Consider the following 23233-nt stretch of genomic DNA (forward strand, 5'->3'; position numbering starts at 1 on the left):
TCTGACGAGTTTGACTTACTCCAATTATCAACAGTATGTACTCCAGCTTATTGGTAGCTTCCGTTGCATTCCTCTCGGCTGTCTTCACTGGCCACCCCAGACGACACTGCAAAGTCTACCCAGACGACCCGTCTTGGCCCTCCTCATCAGCATGGCAAACGCTCAACGCAACAATATCTGGCCGCCTTGTCACACCCACAGCACCAGCAGCAGCATGTCGCCCTGACGACCCAGCCTTCTCGAATCTTACATGCTATGCCGTCAATTCGCAATGGCGGAATACTTCACGGGTCGCCGAGAACCCCTACATGGCAGACTACAACGACATTTCTTGCCCGCCCGACCCAAGTCTCCACTGCAGTACAGACGGCTATCCAGCCTACATCATCGAAGCCATGGACGAAAAAGACGTCCAAGCAGGCATCAATTTCGCTCGTGAAAACAACATCCGTCTCGTGATCAAAGGTACCGGTCACGACTTCCCCGGCCGCTCATCTGGTGCCGGCTCACTCTCAATCTGGACACATAACATACGTGGCGTCACCGTTAACAAAGACGACTCTTATGCCCGGAAATATGGCGGCGTCGCGTCCGTCAAGATAGCAGCCGGCATGCGCTGGCGCGAGGTCTACACCGAAGTTGCCAAGCATAACATCACCATTGTAGGTGGGGCGGACCCCAACGTAGGCGTCGGAGGCTGGATACTCGGCGGTGGCCATTCGCCTATCTCCAGCGTCTACGGAATGGGCGCAGACCAGGTTCTCAGCCTTGAAGTGGTGACTGCAGACAGACAATTTTTGACTGTCGACGAGACATCGCATCCTGATCTCTTTTGGGCGCTCAGAGGTGGAGGCGGGAGTACATTCGCGGTCATGGTAAGTGTGACGATCAAAGCATATCCACAACTGAGTGCAACCATGCAAAGCTATTCATTTGCCACGAGTGCAAATTCTGATACGTACTGGAGTCTGGTCGCGTACTTCCACACCCAAGTCGCACGGATCTCCGAAGCAGGAGGAATGGGGTACCACTATGTTGTGCCTGGTTCATCTCTCGGCGACCCATCACTCGCAGAAAGCCAGGTACTTGCTGGGCTCTGGGTATTCCCGAACAAGACAGAAGAACATGTCAACAAGACGCTTCTCCCACTTTACGAGGAAGTGGCCAAAGCAGACTGGGCTGTCGACCCTATCCACCCACAGGCGAACAACACCTTCGTGCCGAATATAATAGCCTACTTGGCAAACGGCACGCCTGAAAACGCGGGCGTAAGTGGGCGCCTTGGATCATGGCTAGTCGATGGGCCGGGACTGAGTAACTTTACAGAGCTGAAGGAGCAGTTCAAGACAGCGGTGCCTGCCCAATCGATCTTGATCAGTCATGTTATCGCTGGACCGGGTGTAAGAGACGCGACGAAGAACATGCCTGGTGGCGAAAATGCCGTGTTGCCTGCTTGGAGGAAGGCGTACACGCATGTTGGTAAGTACTTCTCTTCTTACCGCTCCTTCGAGATATCTCGAGCATTTGCTAATTAGTTCGTACTAGTCCTCCCACGCATCTGGCCAACAGGCAATGAAACGCTCAAGAAATATCTGACAACCGAGCTACGGGAGTCGGCCATGCCTGCACTCAAGAAGCTCTCACCGGACTCAGGAGCATATATCAACGAATGTGATCCGTCGAATCCAACCTGGGAGCACGACTTCTTCGGCGAGAACCACGAAAGACTCCTGCAAGTGAAGCATAAGTATGACCCGGATGGTGTCTTCTGGTGTAAGCCTTGTGTAGGGTGGGATGAATGGAAGATTGCCGACGGTCCTGCTGACGAAGACCCGGGCGAGTGGGGTATTGGGCAGGGTAGTGGGAGGCTGTGCAGAAAGAAGTAGTCGCAGGAGAACGAATACCTGGAGACGAAGTAGAATTGGATCATTCGTAGCGGCAGGCATTCAGCAGACCTCCCATGAACCAAAACCGAAGCTACCGACCCTCGCCCGTCCCTGGACCCTGCCACGTGAGAAAGTCGAAGTCGCAGCCCAGATGTCCCTGATTTACATGCCGCTCATACAATCCTCTGTAGCCGCGCATCCTCGTCCGGTCCGACCAAGCGTCTTCTCGCCCGTTGAGGTGTTTTCCCGCTTCACTTGCTTGACCCTGCCCACTATGAGCAGCCAGCGACTCTTTTCTGTGTGCTATACGCTTCTTGATCTCTTCATGACTGATATCAACACTTAGCGTACGTGCTTCGACATCAATAGTAATCGTATCCCCGTCCCTCACAATCCCAAACACACTCTCAGGATCAGCAGACTCAGGACTAACATGCAACACGACAGTCCCACCCGCGGTCCCACTCATCCGTCCATCGGAGATTCTCAGCATATCAACCACCCCCTGCGCACCAAGTTTTCTCGGTATAGGGATAAGTCCCGCCTCTGGCATCCCTGGGTTTCCGATCGGCCCAATACCCTGCAATATCAGTACTGAGTCCTTACTAACATTCAGATTCGGATCATCGATTCTCTCAGCTAGATCCTTCGAGTTCGCGAACACGCAGGCTGGCCCGCTATGTTTCAGCAGCCGTCGGTCTTTACTCGCCGAGGCTTTGGTGACACAGCCATTGGGCGCGAGATTGCCGCGCAGCACACATAGACTTGAGGCGGGGTAGAGTGGAACTGCCAACGGACGAATTATCTGGGAGCTGTACGCGAATGACTTGAATGGCGTGCTGTCGAGCATCTCTCCTAGTGTTTGACCCGTGTATGTACGTGCCTGCTCACGGAGAAGACCCGAGGGTCTCAGGGTATGTAAGAGTGCGAGCATGCCACCTGCATTGTGGAAATCGGTCATATAGCCTTCGCCGCTGGGCTTGAGGTCTATGAGGAGGGGTGTCCGCCGGCCGATCTCGTCTATGTCTTTGAGGGTGATACTGTGTACATTCGGATCCGGATGTCTGTTGATGATGGCCATGAGGTGGACGATCGCATTCGTGGAGCCGCCGATTGCCTGAAGGATTGTTATTGCGTTGAGGAAGGAGTCGCGTGTCAGAATTGATTGGGGTGTCATTGTGGTGCCGGATTTGTGTTTCGAAAGCATGGTTACGGCGGCTGTGCCTGTGTGTTCTGCTACTCGTAGACGCGCACTGCTGACTGCGGCTGCTGTTGCGCCGGATCTCAGGTCGGTAAGCCCTAGTGCAGCGACGATACAGGCCATTGTGCTGGCTGTGCCCATCACGCCGCATGTGCCGCCTGTGGGGGCTAGTTCTTCGTTCACGGCCATGATGTCTTCGAGGTCGATCTCGCCTGCTCTGTATTTCGCCCAGTTGTTGCGGCAGTCCGTGCATGCACCCACTCTGACGCCTTTGACGGAGCCTGGCATCATGGGCCCTGTGATCAGTGGTATGAACGGCTTGTTGGCGCTTATCGCACCCATGAGCTGCGCTGGAACTGTTTTGTCACAGCCTCCGATGGCGATGACTGCGTCGACGGGCTGAGCGCGGATCATTTCCTCTGTGTCCATACTCATGAGGTTCCGAAGGTACATGCTTGTCGGACTGCTGAAGCTCTCATGGATGCTGATCGTGGGGAACTCCATGGGTAGACCGCCGGCTGAGAGGATTCCTCGCTTACATGCTTCCACCAGCTGGGGTGCGTTGGCGTGGCAGGGGTTGAAGGCGGAGAAGGTATTTATGATACCGATGATGGGCTTGCTCAGAGCTTCTTCTGTGTAACCAAGGCCTTTGATGAACACTTTGCGGAGGAAGAGTGAGAAGTGTGGGTCACCATAAGATGCTAAGGACGATCGCATGCCTCCGACATCTGAAGGTATGGGTCGAGAGAGATCATAGTCTGAATTCGCCTTGAGCATGTCACTTTGCTTGTTATCCTGGTCTTCGCCATGCCCGTGACTGGGCATGGTAAGGTCGTTGGCGGACATGATATCTCAGGAGCTTCGCGACAGCTTGATGTTCACTAGTTATGCTAATAGCAGCCTTGCTGTACTTATATGTGTCGTACCTACGTAAAGAGGCATGTACTGCACTCAGAAAGTCTCGAAGCTGTGAGCGCGTGACACTGGTGCAGTTCAAAGCAATGGTTGTGAGGCCACCGAGGACTGCTGCTACATGGCAATCGTAGGAGTAACATGCCATTTCTTGGTGGTTTGGAGAACCCCGGGTATCAAAAGCCGGCTGTACTCCGATTTGCCGCTGGGCTGATCAAGAACAGCCGCCTTTTCGGGATAGCGGTACAATGATTTCCCGAAGTACTGTGCCATGATGAAGAGCATCTTTGTCCATGGTTTCGCAACCTACCACATCCCCTGTATGATCGCATCGACACAAAGGTCGATGGTGGTTGATGTTCATCGTAAGACCACTCAATTCAGCAGGCTTCTGTACCACGTTACAGACTTGTTGTGAACCCTCGGAGCCTGTCAGAAGCCGAACTTCAAGCTTTATAACCAACGACGCTATTGATGGGGGACACCAAAGGATCATAAAATGCTGTGAATACCAGAGTCATGTACCTGCGCATCTCGAATAGCTGGTCAAGCTAGGAATTGCCCCGACTCGGTCGCTGTCTCGTCTTCGCTAGACTTCACTCAAGTCTTGCGATATGGCTTCTCCTAGGTACCTTACGCGTCGAAGATCCTTACCCGACCGCGTCGTGGTTTGGTGCATAGAGCACCTGTCGTGTTTGCATATTCCGATCCCTGCGCGACCAGCATGACCTCTCGTCGTTCGAGTAGTAGCCTGGCATTGCGCCGCAGCTTCAGAGACACCTGGCGCGGAGTTTTCTCATGATCGAACCTCGATATCGATCATCGTGTTATGTGACAGACCTCGCAAGACTAGCGCTGTTCTGTTGCCTTTCACATTCAAGCGACATGGAAGAATTGACACCTCTCTACCTTGCTAGGTTGTCCTTTGGACGGATAGGCACTGCTCATGCTGGTAGAATGTCTTGAACAGCAGATGATAATGAAGATGAAGGTGAAAGGGGGTTGAAGCATGGATATAGCTTCGACGAATATGTTAGCCTTAGGCATGATGACCAAGCAGCATGTCACGTGGCGTACAACTTGAGCTAGTTCGAATTCGTGTTAGCTCGAACTCTTGCGGAAGGCACGTCGCGCAGTTCGTCACCAGCAATCAGCCTGAGCCTCGTACTTGCCTTGCTTGCCAGAGTGACTTGCCGACGACTTCACCTCACCATCTCACCCCAGCGTGCGAGATCTGTATAGTCACCCAACCAACACGATCTATCGCAATTCCACAGCACGACTTCTACGACCTCTGCCACAACGTAACAAAATGGATACCCTTGTGGCTCAATACACGCAGCCGGCGTATGCTCACGAAGGCTACACCCAAGATGAATCAGAAGACTATGCAGATTCATTACCACCGCTGTCCCTCAAGTTCGCTCTGCCACCTATAGATCGACCGACGAACTTCCTCCGCGCAATGACCGACGATGCCTCAAACCCGAACTGCCCAATCAAGATCGCCCACGGAACAACAACCCTCGCGTTCAGATTCAAGGGAGGAATTATCGTAGCCACAGATTCAAGAGCCACAGCCGGAAACTGGATTGCCTCGCAGACAGTCAAGAAAGTCATTGAGATCAACCCTATGCTGCTAGGAACTATGGCCGGTGGTGCTGCTGTAAGAACTTGCTCGCTACAATCCAAGGCTAGAACCAATATGCTAATCTCCTGTTCTAGGACTGTCAATACTGGCTTGCCTATCTCGGCATTCAATGCCGCCTCCACGAGCTGCGACACAAGCGCCGGATTTCAGTAGCCGCGGCCTCCAAGATTCTCTCCAACCTTGTCTACAGCTACAAGGGAATGGGCTTGTCAATGGGCACTATGATCACCGGTGTCACACCTCAAGAAGGTCCAGCTCTATACTACATCGACAGCGATGGCACAAGATTATCAGGCAACTTGTTCTGTGTTGGTTCAGGTCAGACATTCGCCTATGGTGTGCTGGATGCGCAATACAAGTACGATCTAGAAGATGAAGAGGCCTTGGAGCTGGGGAAGAGAAGTATTTTGGCTGCTCAGCATAGGGACGCTTACTCAGGTGGCTTCATCAACCTGTATCACGTCAAGGAGGATGGCTGGGTGAAGCATGGCTTCATGGACTCGAATCCGATATTCTGGGAGACTAAGCTGGAGAAGGGCGAGTTCTCGAACGTGACAAGCCAGCTGTGATGATGCTTTTAACTGAGTGGATTATGGACGGTGGGCGTTTGAGCAAGTTGAGCATTTCCCAGGTCGTGCTCCGCGTGTACAGTATCGAGGACTACTGAAGCATTCCTGCGCCTTCCTCCAGGTGTATTATCAGTCACACGCTCATAGACGAATGAAAGCATGGAGGAAATCAAATGATATTGGCTGGCTCTCAGACTGATATGCGTTCGTGGCGTCCATACAGCTTCATGGTCGTACCTGCCATGCTATGACACCTGCACTTCCAGTTCGTCAAAAGTCACTTACCTTACCAGAAGACGACCACCATTCTCACCCTCGACTCGTGACTCTATTCGGACAACGCCAGACTCTTGGATATGTTAGCTGGATTTCCGCAAAAGGCAATGGGTATGTCTGTCGGTCCATGAAGATGTCTTCATTACTCTACACGGTATGTCAATTTCCCTCATTTGGTGGTTGAGCATGAGACTGACAGCTCTTCGACGGTCATGGGTACAGGCCTGCCGCAATTCCTGCGTGTGAGCTGCTTCGAGGCTGCCTGCTAGCGATGCATCCGGACACTTTTGGAACCATAGAACATTACCACCAACTGCTTCTCGGACGCAATGATTCCTTTCGAGTAAACGCAAGAGTCTTGGTTGCTTTAGCTGAATCTCCCGAAACAGCAAATACTATCTCAGTCGGCCTTCGAAGTTTGTCCTTTGTTACTTTGTTGGGCAAGACCACTTTCCTTCGCCGGTCGATGACAGTAGGCCTCATCACTGACAGGGTTTTTGGCAGTCACCGCGTCACGAAGACGAGAATAAGCCGCTTTGGGATAGCCTGTGAGCGACGCGTTCGGAACACATACTACCTGATATGGCAATCGGCTCGTCTTGGCCTGGAGACGAAGAGTCATTTCGTACAGGTCTGACGAGGGGAAACAACAGCTAATAGTTGGCAGGGTGCTCAAGCTTGGTCGGTGCCACTGTATCCTCTTTGAGCCTCAGTGTAGACGAAGGTCCATCCACTCTTCCATGCTTATGGAATGGACCATCATAGCGCATGGAGCTGACCCAGCGACCCCAGCTGCCGATCGTGGGGATCGAGCCCATGCTCCAGCTTCCGGGGTTGTACAGTGAATACCCCCAGGTGCTGCATCTAATCACTCTGGTGATGTAAGTACGAAAAGGAGAAGCTCTGAAACACAGCTGACATTTTCAAAGCCAATCACAGTCAAGCGAACCCTTTACCCTATCCGGAAGTATGTGTCGCCTTAGCAGGTCGGACGAGTCACTGGGGCTCGTATCCATAAGCTGTTCCTTCCACATGGTCGTACGGCTCGCTTCGAGATCGATGATCATCTTTGAGCACGCCATGAAAGCTCCTAGCGGAGGCCTATCATTTTAGGGTTGTTGTAACTTGGTGTGTAGGGTACTCGAGCAGACCAGCTTCAGTCTCTATCAGAACTTGTCTCATGCTCTGCGCTTACCACAAAGCGTAGCAGCGACCGTCAAAGGAGGCTGTCCTTTCTAGACGCACCTCTGTCTGACCTCACAGCTGGTGTATCGCCGTGTCGAACATCAAGCCAGGGACAACTCTACGCCAAACGTCATCGGTCGGTACAGTCCGGCCTCGAGCGAGGAGCATTTGCCTGCCACTGACCACGTCGAGCGTATCACCCGCGAAACTAGATAATCGAGCTACAAGTCGCAGCTTCATGCGACTTGGTCTTGCGTCTGTAGACAGCTGAGCTCCGGAAAGATCTCCCACAATATCGGCTAGGTTGCAAAACGACCATCAAATTGACAGATTGTGCAGAAGATTTCCTCTGTCTCTCCGACTTCAATTGCATCAGATACCTCCCTCCTCCATACACAACGCCTCGACTCATTGGACCACGAAAGCCTTCATTAATTGCTCCAGACCCGATCTTCTGTACTACTCGAGAAGGTTTTCAGAAATGGTATCGTTTGGAGACTAGCATAAATTGTTCAGTCCAATATTGTAACCGAAGCTTCAAGCTGTCCATATTCGTGGACGTACCACAGAAGAATTCCTGTCTTTTCATACCATCTCGAAGAACCAAAAAGGCACAAGCTGTGATCGTGAAGGTCGTCCTTATCAAGCTGTGGTTGATGAGCGTCCCACCGTGTCGAGAAGCACTTTCTTGCACGTCTTCGCACTTCGGCTGAAACTGTGAGTGTAGCCAAGCGAGGACTCGAGAATCACTGTATGAAGACCATCACTGACCGTTTTAACGGCAAACCTGGGAACGCGAGTGTACACAGACTGTTTCCACCAGCTTCTGACTTGTCGACGCCAGAGTTAGATGAGTAGTATAACAGGAACGATGACATCGTATCAGATTTTGAAATTTAACTTGAACGGTGAGTGGCAAATGTCGAGAATTCAGGAGTGCGCCATGGTACTTGACACGCTCTGTGCGGGAATGTACTTGTAAATTTGTACAATTCGAAGCTCATCAATCTGACGTACACCCTACGTGCTAGAGACAGCCCTGGACACTTTTCGGGTATACTGGCCACCCTTTTGAGCTTTGGAAAGCAATATCTCAATCTTCGCCGCGAACCTACCAGTCAGAGCTCTTCTTGATCTTCTCGTTCTGGATGACCTCAATCCAGTAATTATCTGGATCCAAGACGAAAGCAACGTTCTTCATACGACCATCCGTCAATCTCTTTTTCCAGTTGACGTTCTTCTCCTCCATGAATTTGCAGGCTTCTTGCAAGTCATCGACAGAGACACAGATATGACCGAAACCCTGTGGCTCATCGTTTCCGTTATGGTATACCTGGCCCTCCTCCTTCTCCGTGCCATAGTTCCAAGTCAATTCAAGCAGACCTTCCTTCCCAGCCAACGGGTTAACACCATTAGGTGACTCCTTATCCATAGGATAATCTCCAGGATACCCCAAGAAAAACAACGTAAAGCCCGCCTCCTTCTGCTCACTCGTCCGCATCAAGGTCATCCCCATCACATCCTGATAAAACTTCAAGCTCTTCTCATGATCCTTAACCCTTATCATAGTGTGGTTCATCCTATACGCACTCGTCTCCGTCTCCTTCACATCCTTCGTCTCATCCACGTTCTTCTGCCCAATAATCTCAACCCAGTACCCATCCGGATCAAGCGCAAACGCAATGCTCTTCATGCGCCCATCCGTCAGCTTCTTCTGGAACTTATAGCCCGCGTCCTCGATGCGCTTGCACGCGGCCTGGAGGTTATCGACGGAGATGCAAATGTGGCCGAAGCCCTTGCCGGGGTCTTTGTTGCCGTTGTTGATTGTGAAATTCGGGTCATTCTCGCTGCCGTAGTTGTGTGTCAGTTCGATTACGCCTTCGCGGTCGGTCCAGTGGGCGCCGGACGAGGCGGACTCGGGACCGTCGTAGGCGAGAAAGTAGAGGTCGAATTTGTTGTCTGGGAACTCGAGTTTGTTGACTTGGGAGAGACCTAGGAGTTTGTAGTACTCGAGGGACTTTTTGGGATCTTTAATCCGTAGCATGGTGTGGTTTAGTTTCCATTGGGAGTGGTTCGGTGCCATGGCTGCGTATGTTCTTTTGGGTGTTGGGGTGGGTGATTGTGGTGTGTTTCGATAGTTGAGGATTCGTGATAGTTGCTGGACTCGTGATAGACGGGAGAACATTCAGGAGGAGACAAGTGTGAGAAATGAAGCTGCAGTTTCAGAAGAGCTTTCGAGTCCGAGTCGTTTACTGAACGCTGTCAGCATCGTGATGTATGCGGGGAGGAGTACGTATGGTAACTTTTTGTCTATTTACATGACGTATGAGGGGTGCGCGCCGGCGACGCTTAGCAGAGCCTAGAACGTCGGATGCTTCGCTAAAGCTTCTTCTTTCGAGCCCGGACTTCAACGGAAAAGAGCCGTCCTTCGGGTCCGGCAAACCGAGGCACGACATGAGCTTCGAGCTCTTGCGGGGAGAATGCCAGAACGGCACCTGAAGCCCGCTGATGTGCGTCTGGTGTCGCAGGATGACTTTCACGACGCGTCGTCGTTGATCCTGAGCTTCTGTGCCTTCATCCAATCTCACAAGTCGTGCCAACAGTACTCCGACAAACAACACCGCCATGTCAGGAGCACCAGCCGTCCGCATAGCTCGTAACGCAGCTCAGAGGTCAACATCTCTCCTGCGAGCCATACAATTCGCCCATCCTCCAACCTGTCCATGTCATTCGAACCCGAACCATCATCATGCCCCGGGTACATTCTCTTCAGCTCGAAGGGCACTGGCTACACCCATCGATCATTCGAGGCAGAAGGAGTACGCTTTTGAGATGGCAGCAAGCTCCATCCGGTTTGGTCCAGGCTGCACCAAAGAAGTCGGCATGGACATGCAGAATCTAGGCTCGAAGCGGGTTTGCGTGGTAACGGACAAAAATGTATCGAAGCTTGACGCCATGAAGCAGGTGCACGAAGGCCTCGGAAAGGTTGGCATTGAATACACAGTCTACGATAGGTGCAGGACGGAGCCTAAGGACAGCTCGATCAAGGAAGCCATCGACTTCGCTAAGCCTTACCAACCCGATGCATTCCTGGCTGTTGGTGGTGGGTCGGTCATCGATACAGCGAAGCTCATGAACCTCTACACCTCCTTTCCCGACGCTGAGTTCCTCGACTTTGTCAATGCTCCACTTGGAAAGGGTATGCCTATCCCAGGCAAGTTGAGACCGTTGGTGGCTGTCCCCACGACTGCAGGAACAGGATCTGAGACAACGGGCACGGCTATCTTCGATTTGGTCGAGAAAAAGGCAAAGACTGGCATTGCACACCGAAACCTGAAGCCTACTCTGGGCATATGCGATCCTCTGAACACAAGAACAATGCCTTCCGCTGTTCACTCTTCCTCCGGCCTGGACGTACTGTGCCACTCTCTCGAGTCGTGGACTGCGATCCCGTATCACGAGCGAACGCCAAGACCTGAGAATCCCATCAACAGGCCTGCTTACCAAGGTGCGAACCCAATATCTGACATCTTCTCGCTGAAGGCTCTGCATTCTACGGTTCAGTACCTACCACGTGCTGTCAAAGACCCTGAGGATTTTGAGGCTCAAAGTGAAATGTTGCTTGCTGCTACATTGGCAGGCGTGGGTTTCGGCAACGCAGGTGTCCACCTTTGTCACGGAATGAGCTATCCGATCAGTGGTCAAAATCCAGGTTACAAACACAAAGGCTATGTCACGGACAATACTATCATTCCTCATGGTGTATCTGTGGCTGTGACAGCTCCAGCAGTTTTCAAATTCACTGGAGCAAGCAATCCGGATCGTCATTTGGCCGCAGCCGAAGCATTCGGTGTTGACATTTCTCGAGTCAAGAGGGAAAGCGCAGGTGAAGTTCTGAGTGAAGCTCTTGCTGAGTTTCTGGTTAAATTAGGCGATCAGCCGCGTGGCTTGAAAGACCTCGGATTCAAGAATGAGCACATTGACGACCTTGTGGAAGGCACGATACCTCAACAGCGTGTGCTCATGCTTGCGCCAACTCTGTCCAACGAGGTCAACGAGGAGCGTGGCCAGTTGCGCCAGTTGTTCGAACAGTCCATGTCGTACTAAGGTAAGGCGGAAATTGTTATGTGGGCAAGCCTGATCAGTAATGGCGTTCTCCCGGGTTCGTGTCTTTGCAATGCATGGATTTTGATATTGATTGTGGAACCCCAGATTCGAGCATTTCTGGGGAATCTTTGTGTGGGATGCCGGCCAAACGCGGAGCGCTTGACTGGCTCGATTTGAAATGCGGGGCGGGCACCACCACTCATCTTTTGCGATGCAATGCAATTGCTTGAGCTTTGCACCACATGGAAAAAGCATGTCATTTGCTTAACACAGAGATATTGTGTGATTGATATCTCTTCCCGTGACCGCCGTTTCTCCCATCGCCGTGATATTTCCAGATTAACCATAATCTAGTACCATCAAGCATAACATACTGACCATGAGCGGCTCTAACGGAACGACGACAAGGCCAAAGGTCCTCGTACCTGAGAAGCTGTCTCCAGATGGCCTCGCACTGCTATCAAAGACACTTGAGGTACACGAAAAGAAAGGTCTAACCGCAGACCAACTCATAGAGATCATACCAGAATACGATGCACTATTAGTCCGATCAGAGACCAAAGTCACGGCACAGCTCCTACAAGCAGCCAAGAACCTGAAAGTCGTTGCTAGAGCCGGTGTCGGTGTCGACAATGTCGATGTCCCGGCTGCCACGAAACTCGGCATAGTGGTTGTCAACTCACCCCAGGGCAACATCCAAGCCGCAGCTGAGCACACAATAGCACTCCTAATGTCAATGGCTCGGAACATCCCAGATGGTTGCGCAAGTACAAAAGCTGGAAAGTGGGAACGCAGTCGATTGGTTGGCGTCGAGGTCAAAGGCAAGACCCTAGGTGTGATCGGTCTTGGCAAAGGTATGCTCAACATTCCATTCAAGTCGCTCGCTAACGTGTTCCAGTCGGGTTGATAGTCGCACGTATGGCTCGCGGTCTCGGCATGAACGTCGTAGCTAGCGACCCCTACGCCTCACCCCAGGTCGCCGCGGCCAACAACGTAACACTGGTTCAGACACTCGACGAACTGCTTCCACAAAGTGACTTCCTCACAATCCATACTCCCATGCTCGCGTCAACCAAAGGCATGATGTCAACCACTGAGCTTAACCTCATGAAGCCAGGCGCACGCATACTGAACGTTGCCCGTGGCGGCATCATCGACGAATCTGCTTTGCTCGACGCGCTGAACAGTGGCCACCTAGCAGGTGCAGCAATTGACGTCTTCACAGCCGAGCCGCCAACCAAGGACCCCGAAGGAACAGCTGCCAAGCTCGTCGCCCACCCACGCTGTGTTGCCACACCACATCTCGGAGCAAGCACTGTCGAAGCCCAGGAAAATGTGTCGATAGATGTCTGCGAACAGGTCCTCGATATTCTTTCTGGTGCCATGCCACGTTCAGCGGTCAACGCTCCGATCATCCTGCCAGCTGAATACAAGACGCTACAGCCATTCGTCAAGCTAGTAGAGAAGATCGGAAGCATTTACACACAGCATTTCTCCAATCCCAGCTCATCGGCCAACGCCTTCCGCAATACCTTTGATCTCATATACGAGGGAGAGTTGTCATCAATGACATCCACCAAACCACTGTTCGCGGCGCTGATCAAAGGCCTTCTCAGCCCAATTTCTGATGCGGAAGGAGTAAACATCAACATTGTCAACGCAGAGCAGTTAGCGAAGGAACGTGGTATCTTCGTCAATGAACAGAAGTCTAGAGACCCCTCTGGCACATCCCCATACAGCAGTCTTGTCACACTGGTGGCTCGACCTCCATCAAGGCCGAGTAGCGTCAGCCGCATTGCAACTGAAGACGTGAAGTCTGAGAAAAGTAGATCACAGCACATAATCAGTGGATACTGCTCCGACAATAGGCCATTCATATCTCGACTCGACCGCTTCTCGACCTCGTTCTCGCCAGCCGATGCAAGTACACTTCTGATCTGCCATAACTATGATGCACCAGGCAAGATCGGCACTGTCGGTTCGATACTGGGAAGAGAGAGCGTCAACATCAACTTCATGTCGGTTGCGCCTGCAAGCTATGGGCCAGGAAACAAGTTCGAACCCGGTAGCGGCGTTGCTACACCAGATGCAGTTGGTCAGAAGAGGAGGGATACGTTAGATGGTGCTGAGAAGGAGGCACTTATGATTCTAGGCGTTGATGGCGAGGTCAAGCATGAGGTTGTTAAAGAGCTCATTGGCGCTGGAGGTGTGCTCAGCGTGAGTCTGGTGAATCTGTGAGGAGCTCACCTTCCCACAAAAGAATGCTGCAGTCAGTAAATCTGCGCTGGTATGGATATGTCTTAGTGCCAAATGCCAAATGTCCATGTCTCAGCTTCAGATTCTTGTTCTCGAGATGGTTCAACTTTACATTAGTTGAATCAGGATGGGAGTTCTAGATTGCAGGCATCCTGACTGCTAAAATGCGGTCCAGCTCCGCCTGTATCAGTGCTTGGTACTCATGCCTAGTGTTCGGGTCCGGAGCTGCTGCATTATTCGAAAAACACAACATTCCTGATATGCCCTTCCTCAGAATATGTGGCAGCCGCACGTTCCATCGTGCGTGCCAACGAACGCCATGCATTCACGCGTGCTGTCAGATGAGTACTTCCATCCTGTGAGCACATCGGCAATTTCTCCTCCTCCAGCACTACCTGTCAAGACAGTGTTCAAGCGCTCACAATGGCTACCCACACTGTGACCGTCGCTCCGACTGACCCACTACCCGTGACGGAGACGACGATGAGCTGGTGGGGAATTCTGCGCTATTACCTCGAACAGCTGGACGTTGGGCTGTTGAGCTCGCTCATCATAACAAGCGGAACAATAGTGGGCGCCTTCTATTCGCTACGCTCAGCATGCTATCATCTACTCGGCTTAGTCACGTCCACTATGGAAGTCAGATCTGACGGCGATGCGTATCAATGTCTCATGGACTGGATCGGTGTCCACAAAGATCTGATCCGCACTACATCCTTCGTTGCCACTATCAATTACAGCGGGCGTGTTATGGACATCAATCCTTACGGTGATACTGTTTCTGTCAACAATCAGGAGGACACTGAGGAAGACCTCACAGTCGCAGCAAAAGACTTTGACAATTATTGGGATGAGCGCATCCATCGGGACAAGGCTCGACCGTTTGCCTACACGCCACAAGAGGGCCTCAACTACTTCTGGTACAAGAACCGACATCTGATCACATTCAACAGAACCTCCAACTACGTATCTGGCGAAAAGACTGAGACTGTCCTCTTGACATGTTTAGGGCGAGATCCTAGCATCCTCAAGGCATTACTCTTGGAAGCTCAGAAGTCTTACATCGATCAAGCAGGTCAAGAGATCCTCATCTACCGAAACGGAGGACGTTTTTGGCGCGAGTTCGAAGCGAAAGCGACCAGGATAGCACGTCCACTATCCACGGTGGTACTTGACGAAGCACAAAAGCAGAATCTCATAACGGACATTCGAGACTACCTTCATCCCCTGACAAAGAAGTGGTATCAAGGTCGTGGTATTCCATACAGACGTAGCTACCTCTTGAGCGGACCGCCAGGTAAGATTGATACGCAGATTATGCTCTTCTTCTCTAATTCGTGCAAGGGACCGGCAAAACCTCTCTATGCCTTGCTATAGCCGGCGAATTCATACTTCCAGTGTATGTCACATCATTGCAAGATCCTTCAGTGACAGAAATGAAATTGAGCAACATGTTTGCTGAGCTTCCGCCACGCAGTCTTATGCTGCTTGAAGACATAGACGCCGCTGGCCTCTCCACAAAAGCAAGAGGAGGACCTCCAGGCACCAATCCTAACGGTCCACCAAACAATGAGAATCCGTTTGGGGAGACCTCGGGTCCTCGTGGGCTCTCGTTATCTGCTCTGCTCAACGCCATTGACGGCATCATCTCCGTTGAAGGTAGGATTCTCATCATGACAACGAATCATGTCGAGCAGCTAGATCCCGCTCTTATTCGACCCGGCCGTATTGACCATATCGTTCACTTCCAGCTCATCACTACGGACATGGCAGAACAGATGTTCCGCTCCTTCTATGACACGCAAGAAATCGAAATGTCCAAGTCACAGCCAATCAAGGACTACGTCAAACGGAAACTATCGAGCTACGACTATCCTTCGTCCGAACAGGAATTGGAGCGGCTCGCCGTGTCCTTCGCTGCCAAAGTGCCTCCAGGAGAGTTCTCACCTGCGCAATTGCAGGGCTATTTACTGACGCACAAATACCGACCAGATAAAGCCATCAGGAATGTGAATGCTTGGGTGAAGTTTGAGAGGGATGAGAAAGCCAAGAAGGAACAAGAGAAGCTGAGATTGGAGCAGCAGCAGAAGGAGCAGATACAACAACAGAATCAGCAGAATCAGAAGCAGGAAGGTTCACACGATCCTTCATCTCCGCAGGCTTCTGGAGAGACTGTTCTGCCCTCCGTGGAGGACAAGAAGCCCACTGATCAAACCACCACGCCTCGGAGAAGCACCAGAAGTCGAAGCAAGAGCGTAAAGGCTAAAAGTGTAAGAGCTAAGAGCGTTAGAGCCAAGAGCAGGAAACGGGCATGAGCGGACTAACTACTCGTGATGTTTGACTCATTGGTCCATACTATGTTGTAGCCTTCCTAATAGTAACGAGTAATACACTAGGTCAACAAGCGAGTTATGCTTTGCTCAAGACTCCTGTATCGTCGTAGATTTATGCCTGAGGCAGGACTACGGCTTCTTCTTGTGCAACCCTATTGGGAAGGTGTAGCGGGTAGCCATGAACTGAACCCGACGACAAGTATTTGAGGTGGTTTATGAATCACCTGAGATATCGTTACTTCTTCTCTGCGTGACTGCTCTGCAGCTCGTTCCAGTACGAACCATCCTCTCCTCCATATTATGCTCTTACTCAGCAGAGCTATGCCACATGCCGCGCGTATCAACTTGGAACCAACCTGGACGCCCACTGCAATGAACCGACTCAGCTCGCGTTAGTTAATGGTCTCGAGGGCACGCTCCCTTGCCAGATGCTAGCGCACGACGGAGTGGACTGACTGCCTCGTTCTTTGACGTCTGCGAAACTCAGCCAAGAGCCTAGCGATCCCTGATGATGTCGCCCTTTACCTTGACTAAGCTGCTGCGCATGCCGTGTTGAACGACAGACGATCCCCGCGATGCCCGCACGCGTTACACCCTGCTCGCATGCTCAAGCTTCAGGCGACACCGAGCGTGACCCCAACCGCGACGAGGTATCCTCTTCCTCAGAATATTGTCAAGACAACAGCTCTGATGAAAAGAAAAAGAATAACAGCCACAAGAGACAAGCTCTGACTTTGAAAGCATTATGGTCTGCTGTTCAGTCAATATTAAGTCCCAGAAGAGCTCGGCCGCGAGCTGTATGTCGAAGACGAGGGGGTATAGCACGGTGTATGTCCCATGTGGTTGAAGGTATGCCTGACTCCGACAGGGAAATCGTTGGCCGCCGTGGCAGAGATACTGCACACTGGCACATCCCGCACGATCAGAGAGATAGCAGTCATACTACCGTCTGACCCTACGGGCGTGTCTTACGCGCAACTCGGCCCCTCCCTCCCCAAACAATGAGCTGACATCGAGCACTTAGATTTCTTTTTCTCTCCTCGTGCTTTTCTTTTTGTTTTATCTTTAGCCTCTTCTTCTGGGGGCTTCTTTTTGTTTTGTCTTTGCCTTTTTTTTTGATTGTTTTCTTTCCTTTTTTTGTCTTATTGTTAAGATGCCAGCACACTGTCCAGGGAGTTTGCGACCGGTCTCACTTGACCTAACCTCAACTCAAGTACTTTTTGTGGCCACGTTCAGTGACCAGGACTCCGTTACTCAAGCCAAGCCACCTGGGCGAGCGACCAATCGCTCCTTCTGTCGGCAAGCATACCTTCGTGGTTGACTATGGCGAGAGACTCTTGCGAGCCTCTGCGAACCATATCGCAGACAATGGCATCGAGTATCCATTGCAACTAAAACTGCTTGTGTGGAAGGAGGGAAAACACATGGGACAAGAGATTGCTTGAGCTCCTGACAGGAAACCGTCCACCCCGGTGAGTCCTAGCGATACTCCAGATTGTGATGACCCAGAACTCAAACTAGGGCACGAGCCTGGATCAGCCCTTCTGCAGGCAGCAATATCTCTTATTTCGATGTGCAGGATGAGAGGCCTAGGGCAACCTATGGGCGCTTCGTAGCCTCTCTAATTCTGCTATGGGGGAACTGTGTGAAGGGGGATTGGTCGATAAGGTTGTCTGCTGCAACCTTTGCTTTTCTGTCGATGTGCTTCTGGTCGTCGATGGCGAAGACGTCGAAGACACTGTTGAATCTGCTGATCAAATCAATCTGTTTTGAGAATAGATACGCACCCGATGGCTCAGATCACAGAGAAAATAATTCTGAAATTACGTTGCGAGTAAGAAAGAAGAATTGGGGGAACGAGAAGGTAGCCGCTTATATACGTGGCCACGGGTGTATCACTTTGAGTGACGAAGTCAAACGTCGTGTGGCGAAGCAGTGTAGTGACTACCTCAGCCAAACACCAATATCACTTTCTCTGAAGAGTGTCAGAACCGCAGCCTAGCGCGCATGCCGCAATGGACTTCTACAACAGTCTGTGTTGCAACCAAGGAAAGTTTGAAGACTTGCCAACAACTCGTCCAACACGTTACTCCGGCCATACGAGTTAGACAGTCGTCTGGGTAGAGATATTTCACACCTTATTCGTAAAGTTTCGAAGCACCTTACAGGAGGTCTGGATTGAAGGTACGTCTTGCTGTTGTGTCCGTGGTCGGTCCTCGTTCTTCTTGGGCTCACAAGTGCATAGCAAAACCTGGTGTACCTCGAGGCATATATCTCTCCAGTCTGTCTGGCCCCTAGTGTCAGTAGCGCATCATGGACAGCCCGCCAGGTGCCGTCGAAGTGAAATCTCAGGCTGTGGCGCCTATCAAGAACAGCAGCGTCAACGCAGCCACTCAACAGCCGGAGCGACACGAGCGACATACAAAAACCGTATTCACGACCGAAACAAGAGACGCCGATATCAATGGCCACTACACCTCACCAGATTGGGACTCGGAAGACAGCCATCTCCTAGGATGGTTGCAAGTTGGCACGTCGAATGGCGAAGACATTATTCCCGGAGAATTGGTTCTACTCAAGCACTGTGCGACCGTCTGCGAGCTTTACGTTACCGTCTACCAGATTAGAGGAGCCATCTTTTGCAAAGGTCTTTCAGTCAACACCGCCTTGTCAGTACAAGTCACGTCTCCTCAATGGGACGAGCTTCTAACGCATCAAATGGTCACACAGACTATACCGGCTGGGGAAGACGCGCATCGATTCTGGTATAACATAGTCAGAAACCAACGCCTTCCAGAAGCCCAACAGCCCGATCTTCATTCTTGCAAGAGCTTCGACTACGTACCTAAGATCAGTGTTACTACCGACGCGAAACACGTTGATTTGAAGCATTCGAAATCAAAAGGGCCCCGGGATGATGACTTCTACAAAGGTGTAAAACGCATGGCGAAAGCCCGACAAGAAACGTATGGTGTCCCACCTGCACTCATCCAGAAGACCATCGAAGAAGACATCAGCCGTCTCATGATCAGTGCTCAGCGCTTGCATGCTGAAGTGAAGCACTTGCAGACAGCAACCAAGGCTGATGGTGTCGACAAAGCCCGACTTCACGAGCTGGAGGCCGAGTATGCCGAGCTCACAAGCACCTTGCAGCGAGTCCAGGCGCAAGAAGCAAAAATCGCTGAGCTAGAGTCCGAGGTCGGTGATAAGTTAGAAGAATTGCAAAGAACCATCTATGCTGTAGCAGATTTCTCGAAAAACGCAGAGAACGATGCGCGCATTCCTCTCTTTTCAGCAATGCTCAATAGTCGTGAGGGTAAGATCAAAGCGTTGAAAGCAAAGATACAAGAACTCGGTGGCCATTTGAAGACTTTCCAGATGTACGCTGAGACTCTGGTGGAGAAGAGTGAGAAGAATCTGAAAGATTACGAAGCACTGAAGCAGGAGCATGCTGAAGCAATCGAAACATTGAAGCGAGAGCACGATGCCATGATCGAATCGATGGCGAAGAAACACAAGACAGAGGTCGAGACACTGGAGAAGGACATCAAGGCACTCAGATCTGAGAGCAAAATGCACAAGTCGAAAGGCGAGCTATCAGTCAAATCTCTAAAGCGGAAGCATGATGCCGTAGCAGAGTCGCTGGAGAAGCACAAGACGCAGGTGGCGACGCTCGAGCAAGATAACAAGGCGCTCAAAACCGAGAGCAACATGTACAAGTCCCGAGGCGAGTTATTGGCCAAGCGGATGAAGTTGAAGGAAGGAGATACTGAGGAAGTGGTGGCCGACAAGCCGTGATCGAAAGCAGCAATTCTTTCTGTTCTTGTGCAGCAGCTGCGCATACGGAGGTGCCGGAGTCATGTGGTTTTGAATCTTGGGTGAGAGGACATTGTTGTGGCGATGAACAGCACGGCACTGGCGCTGTACTGCTACTTACGGTCGTTACGCTACCTCGCAGGTCGAATCTGTCCAACCATTCTGCTGTTCGGTGTATGGCGTACGAGGCGATGGCACATTGGTTTTCGCTAGCAATTTTACGACTGAGTAGGAGAGACGTCTGAACAGAGATATGGCTACGAAGTCAACGACTTCCGCTGTTTAGTTCACAATCATTCATTCTCTGCATGTTGACCTACATGATCTTGGAAGTGACGGGCAACATCTGAATGATTGACATTGTACTTCTGTAATACTGTTCAACAGACAAGTGATGACAGTCGAGTGAAAGCCGCAAGGGCATATATTTCCCACATCTTAGACAGTCTTTGCCTATCCTAATTGCTACCATCTTTCGTATCTCATCATTACTTCTAACCTTCACTCCTCCCTCACTTCGACGCCCCCACCTTCAACTCACGAAGAAGCCACGACCCGCGCACCAACCTGATTTCCTTGGTCGCACCTGCCTCAAGCCACATTTCACACTCCCAACCATCCAATCTGCACCTTCCACGCCTCACTTATCTAACGCCACAATGCCACGCGACGCCCGCCATCCCCGCTGCGGCCGCTGCATCAAACAACGCAAACAGTGCGACGGCGCTCAACCACGTTGCGGCTTATGTACGGCCTTGAAGAAAGACGACTGTGAGTGGCCTGAGGGGATGCCTAGTCGACGGAGGTATCTTGAGATGGAGAAGGAGAGGGAGAAGGAGCAGAAAGAAGGGAGAGTTGGTGGTGCGAAAGTGGACGAGAAGATGGATGTTGATGTTGATGACGAGACGGTCGGTGGTGATGGTGCGAGCCTTCGTGGTGGTGAAGTGGCGCGGGTGCGTGAGGGTTCTTCGTATACTGCGGTCTCGATCTCTGCTAGGACGGCGCCGATTCACCTTAGGAGAGCTGGTCAGATGCGCCGATCTATACCTTCGAGCGAGACAGGCTACAATCCACCGTGGGTTTTCAATAGATCGACACAACCTCCATCATCAGATACCACGCAGAACACACGCCAGTCTCCGACGCTCCAAGACCACCCAACCTCGAGCCACGACCCTCAACGAGTCAGTGTCATCCAAGCCCTTGACGCAGGTTAGTCCATATCCACCCCCAATCCTTCCATCTCTTCTACTCCTAGTCCTGCCACCATCCCAGTTGACCCACCCAGCTAACCCATCCAGATCCACCCACAACAGCCCCCACACCACAACAGATAGGCATCAACCTCGCCGATGCCCTCGAAGCAAACGCACCACGCCACCAAGGCGGTATACTAGATGGTCTGAGTGATTGGACTGGCTATGTCGATGGGCTGCAGAATATGTCGGAGGAGGAGTTGAAGCAGATGAAGGAGATGGTTGATGTGATAGGTGATACGTTGTTTGGGAGGGCGGAGGCGCACGTTTAGCTTGAATACTAAGGTGGGAGGGAAGCATGAGGTACAATAACATAATGTAGTAGGGTTTCGCCCACAGCTCGCCTCAGCATATCATCCAAAGTCAAAAAGCGCGTACAAGCAGCATAACTTGAGATACGTGTTCCCCGATCCGAACATTCACATAAGATGCAGGCTCTGGTTACCTACCTACCTACCTACCTACCTACCTCGCCACCCCCCTCCTACCACCCATACTTACTCCCCGCCTCCCTCTTATTCTTCCGTCCACTCATGAAACTCTCCTCCAACGCATCCTTCTGCCCCTGCGCACTCGCAACAAGACTCTTCAGACTGTGTTTCCCCGGGGCTATCGATCGCACGGGGTTATGTTGGACGGACTCGCCGGCTGCGTTGGCGGCTTGGTTGGCGATGTACTCTGCGTCTGTGTTGAAGTTTATTACGCGGCTGGCGGACGACGTGTTTTTTGAGGAGGAGCGGCCGAGGAGTTGGCGGCGTTCGGCGGCGGAGAGATTCAAGGTATCTGCGATTGAGTCGAGGGATTCTGTTTGATTTGGGGTTGAGGTGGAGGGTTGTTGAAAGGAAGGGGTGGAGTCATCGTCGAGGAGTTCGACGATTTCATCTTCTTCGTCGGCGAGGTCGTCCGTGTCTGTGTTGGTGCCTAGGCGTGTGTTTTCCACGTCTGGGGGTAGCTCGGTCGGACCAGACGAGAATAAGCTTATTTTCTCTTTCTTTTGTGTCGGGGCTGGAGCTGTGTTCTGCTCTTGCTGATCTGGCGGTCTCAATGGTGTGCAACTGTGCTGTATCGAACTCGCAGCTACTGGTGTGCTGGATGACGGCGCGCCTGTTGTACCGGTGGACTTCTTCTTTTTCGTATTCCGTGCTACTGAAAGTGGTTTGAACATAAAGGGCTTCCCACTGGCGCTTCCACCTCCACCTCCTGACGCCGTCGACGTCGCATCTTTGTTTTCTGTGATGAAGGCAGGCTTCGGTATACTGGCTGGTATCGTGCTCTGCTCTGTTCCTTTCCCTCCATCCGAGAATAAATCTCGTAGCTCGGCGTCGCTGTCTCTGCTGAATGCTGGTTCAGCTCCTGTCTTGAGACTGAACACCTTCCGTGCTGCCGTCTTGTTTCCTGTCCCGTTCGTGCTCCCCACATTATTGCTCATATTGTCCCTCTTCGGGGCAGGCAGCATAGCATTGAAGCCACTGAATGCGCCGGCGCCAACGCGCGGTCTCTTTGCCGCTGGCTCGCCATCATCATCGGTTGTAGAGGTCAATTGCTTCAAGGACTCTGCAAGGTTCACGCGAATCTTCTTTGGGTTGGTCTTGTCGACCGCAAAGTTTGTGTTTTGCGCTGTGGGTGTGGGCTTTGACGACTGAATTGAGCCGGGTTTCTGGGTAGGTATGGGTGTGCTTTCGGTATCCGAGCCTTCGGAATCTGAATAGCCTACTAGAACCATCTTGGGAAATGCCTAGTGTCTATGCGACAGGTTGAAAATGAGAGTACAGGTGAGTAGCCGTC

The 23233-nt window shown here is 51.7% G+C and overlaps 10 protein-coding genes across 10 annotated transcripts; 7 read left to right on the forward strand and 3 right to left on the reverse strand.

The window, feature by feature from the left end:
* Positions 1-35: 35 nt before the first annotated feature.
* On the forward strand, positions 36-1886 carry PMZ80_000983 (uncharacterized protein; the record flags this gene model as incomplete). The annotated part of the gene is made up of 2 exons (XM_064869432.1): positions 36-1479; positions 1546-1886. The coding sequence occupies 2 exons, from the start codon at positions 36-38 to the stop codon at positions 1884-1886; spliced, it is 1785 nt and encodes a 594-aa protein (XP_064734929.1).
* A 91-nt stretch (positions 1887-1977) lies between these two features.
* On the reverse strand, positions 1978-3933 carry PMZ80_000984 (uncharacterized protein; the record flags this gene model as incomplete). The annotated part of the gene is made up of 1 exon (XM_064869433.1): positions 1978-3933. One exon carries the CDS (start codon positions 3931-3933, stop codon positions 1978-1980), a length of 1956 nt encoding a protein of 651 aa, XP_064734930.1.
* Positions 3934-5311: 1378 nt separating this feature from the next.
* Positions 5312-6219, forward strand: PRE2 (Proteasome subunit beta type-5; the record flags this gene model as incomplete). Its single annotated transcript, XM_064869434.1, has 2 exons — positions 5312-5665; positions 5725-6219. 2 exons carry the CDS (start codon positions 5312-5314, stop codon positions 6217-6219), a joined length of 849 nt encoding a protein of 282 aa, XP_064734931.1.
* A 2572-nt stretch (positions 6220-8791) lies between these two features.
* GLO1 (Lactoylglutathione lyase) lies at positions 8792-9763 on the reverse strand (the record flags this gene model as incomplete). The annotated part of the gene is made up of 1 exon (XM_064869435.1): positions 8792-9763. The coding sequence occupies one exon, from the start codon at positions 9761-9763 to the stop codon at positions 8792-8794; it is 972 nt and encodes a 323-aa protein (XP_064734932.1).
* Positions 9764-10305: 542 nt separating this feature from the next.
* Positions 10306-11787, forward strand: PMZ80_000987 (uncharacterized protein; the record flags this gene model as incomplete). The annotated part of the gene is made up of 1 exon (XM_064869436.1): positions 10306-11787. The coding sequence occupies one exon, from the start codon at positions 10306-10308 to the stop codon at positions 11785-11787; it is 1482 nt and encodes a 493-aa protein (XP_064734933.1).
* A 379-nt stretch (positions 11788-12166) lies between these two features.
* PMZ80_000988 (uncharacterized protein) lies at positions 12167-14025 on the forward strand (the record flags this gene model as incomplete). Its single annotated transcript, XM_064869437.1, has 2 exons — positions 12167-12641; positions 12686-14025. The coding sequence occupies 2 exons, from the start codon at positions 12167-12169 to the stop codon at positions 14023-14025; spliced, it is 1815 nt and encodes a 604-aa protein (XP_064734934.1).
* A 651-nt stretch (positions 14026-14676) lies between these two features.
* Positions 14677-16358, forward strand: PMZ80_000989 (uncharacterized protein; the record flags this gene model as incomplete). Its single annotated transcript, XM_064869438.1, has 2 exons — positions 14677-15340; positions 15388-16358. 2 exons carry the CDS (start codon positions 14677-14679, stop codon positions 16356-16358), a joined length of 1635 nt encoding a protein of 544 aa, XP_064734935.1.
* Positions 16359-18689: 2331 nt separating this feature from the next.
* PMZ80_000990 (uncharacterized protein) lies at positions 18690-20174 on the forward strand (the record flags this gene model as incomplete). The annotated part of the gene is made up of 1 exon (XM_064869439.1): positions 18690-20174. One exon carries the CDS (start codon positions 18690-18692, stop codon positions 20172-20174), a length of 1485 nt encoding a protein of 494 aa, XP_064734936.1.
* An 806-nt stretch (positions 20175-20980) lies between these two features.
* PMZ80_000991 (uncharacterized protein) lies at positions 20981-21720 on the forward strand (the record flags this gene model as incomplete). Its single annotated transcript, XM_064869440.1, has 2 exons — positions 20981-21404; positions 21494-21720. 2 exons carry the CDS (start codon positions 20981-20983, stop codon positions 21718-21720), a joined length of 651 nt encoding a protein of 216 aa, XP_064734937.1.
* Positions 21721-21932: 212 nt separating this feature from the next.
* Positions 21933-23171, reverse strand: PMZ80_000992 (uncharacterized protein; the record flags this gene model as incomplete). Its single annotated transcript, XM_064869441.1, has 1 exon — positions 21933-23171. The coding sequence occupies one exon, from the start codon at positions 23169-23171 to the stop codon at positions 21933-21935; it is 1239 nt and encodes a 412-aa protein (XP_064734938.1).
* Between the last annotated feature and the right edge of the window lie 62 nt (positions 23172-23233).

The sequence above is a fragment of the Knufia obscura genome, assembly GCF_036327395.1.
Source record: "Knufia obscura strain CCFEE 5817 isolate CBS 148926 chromosome Unknown scaffold_1, whole genome shotgun sequence".
Taxonomy (NCBI): Eukaryota; Fungi; Ascomycota; class Eurotiomycetes; order Chaetothyriales; family Trichomeriaceae; genus Knufia; species Knufia obscura.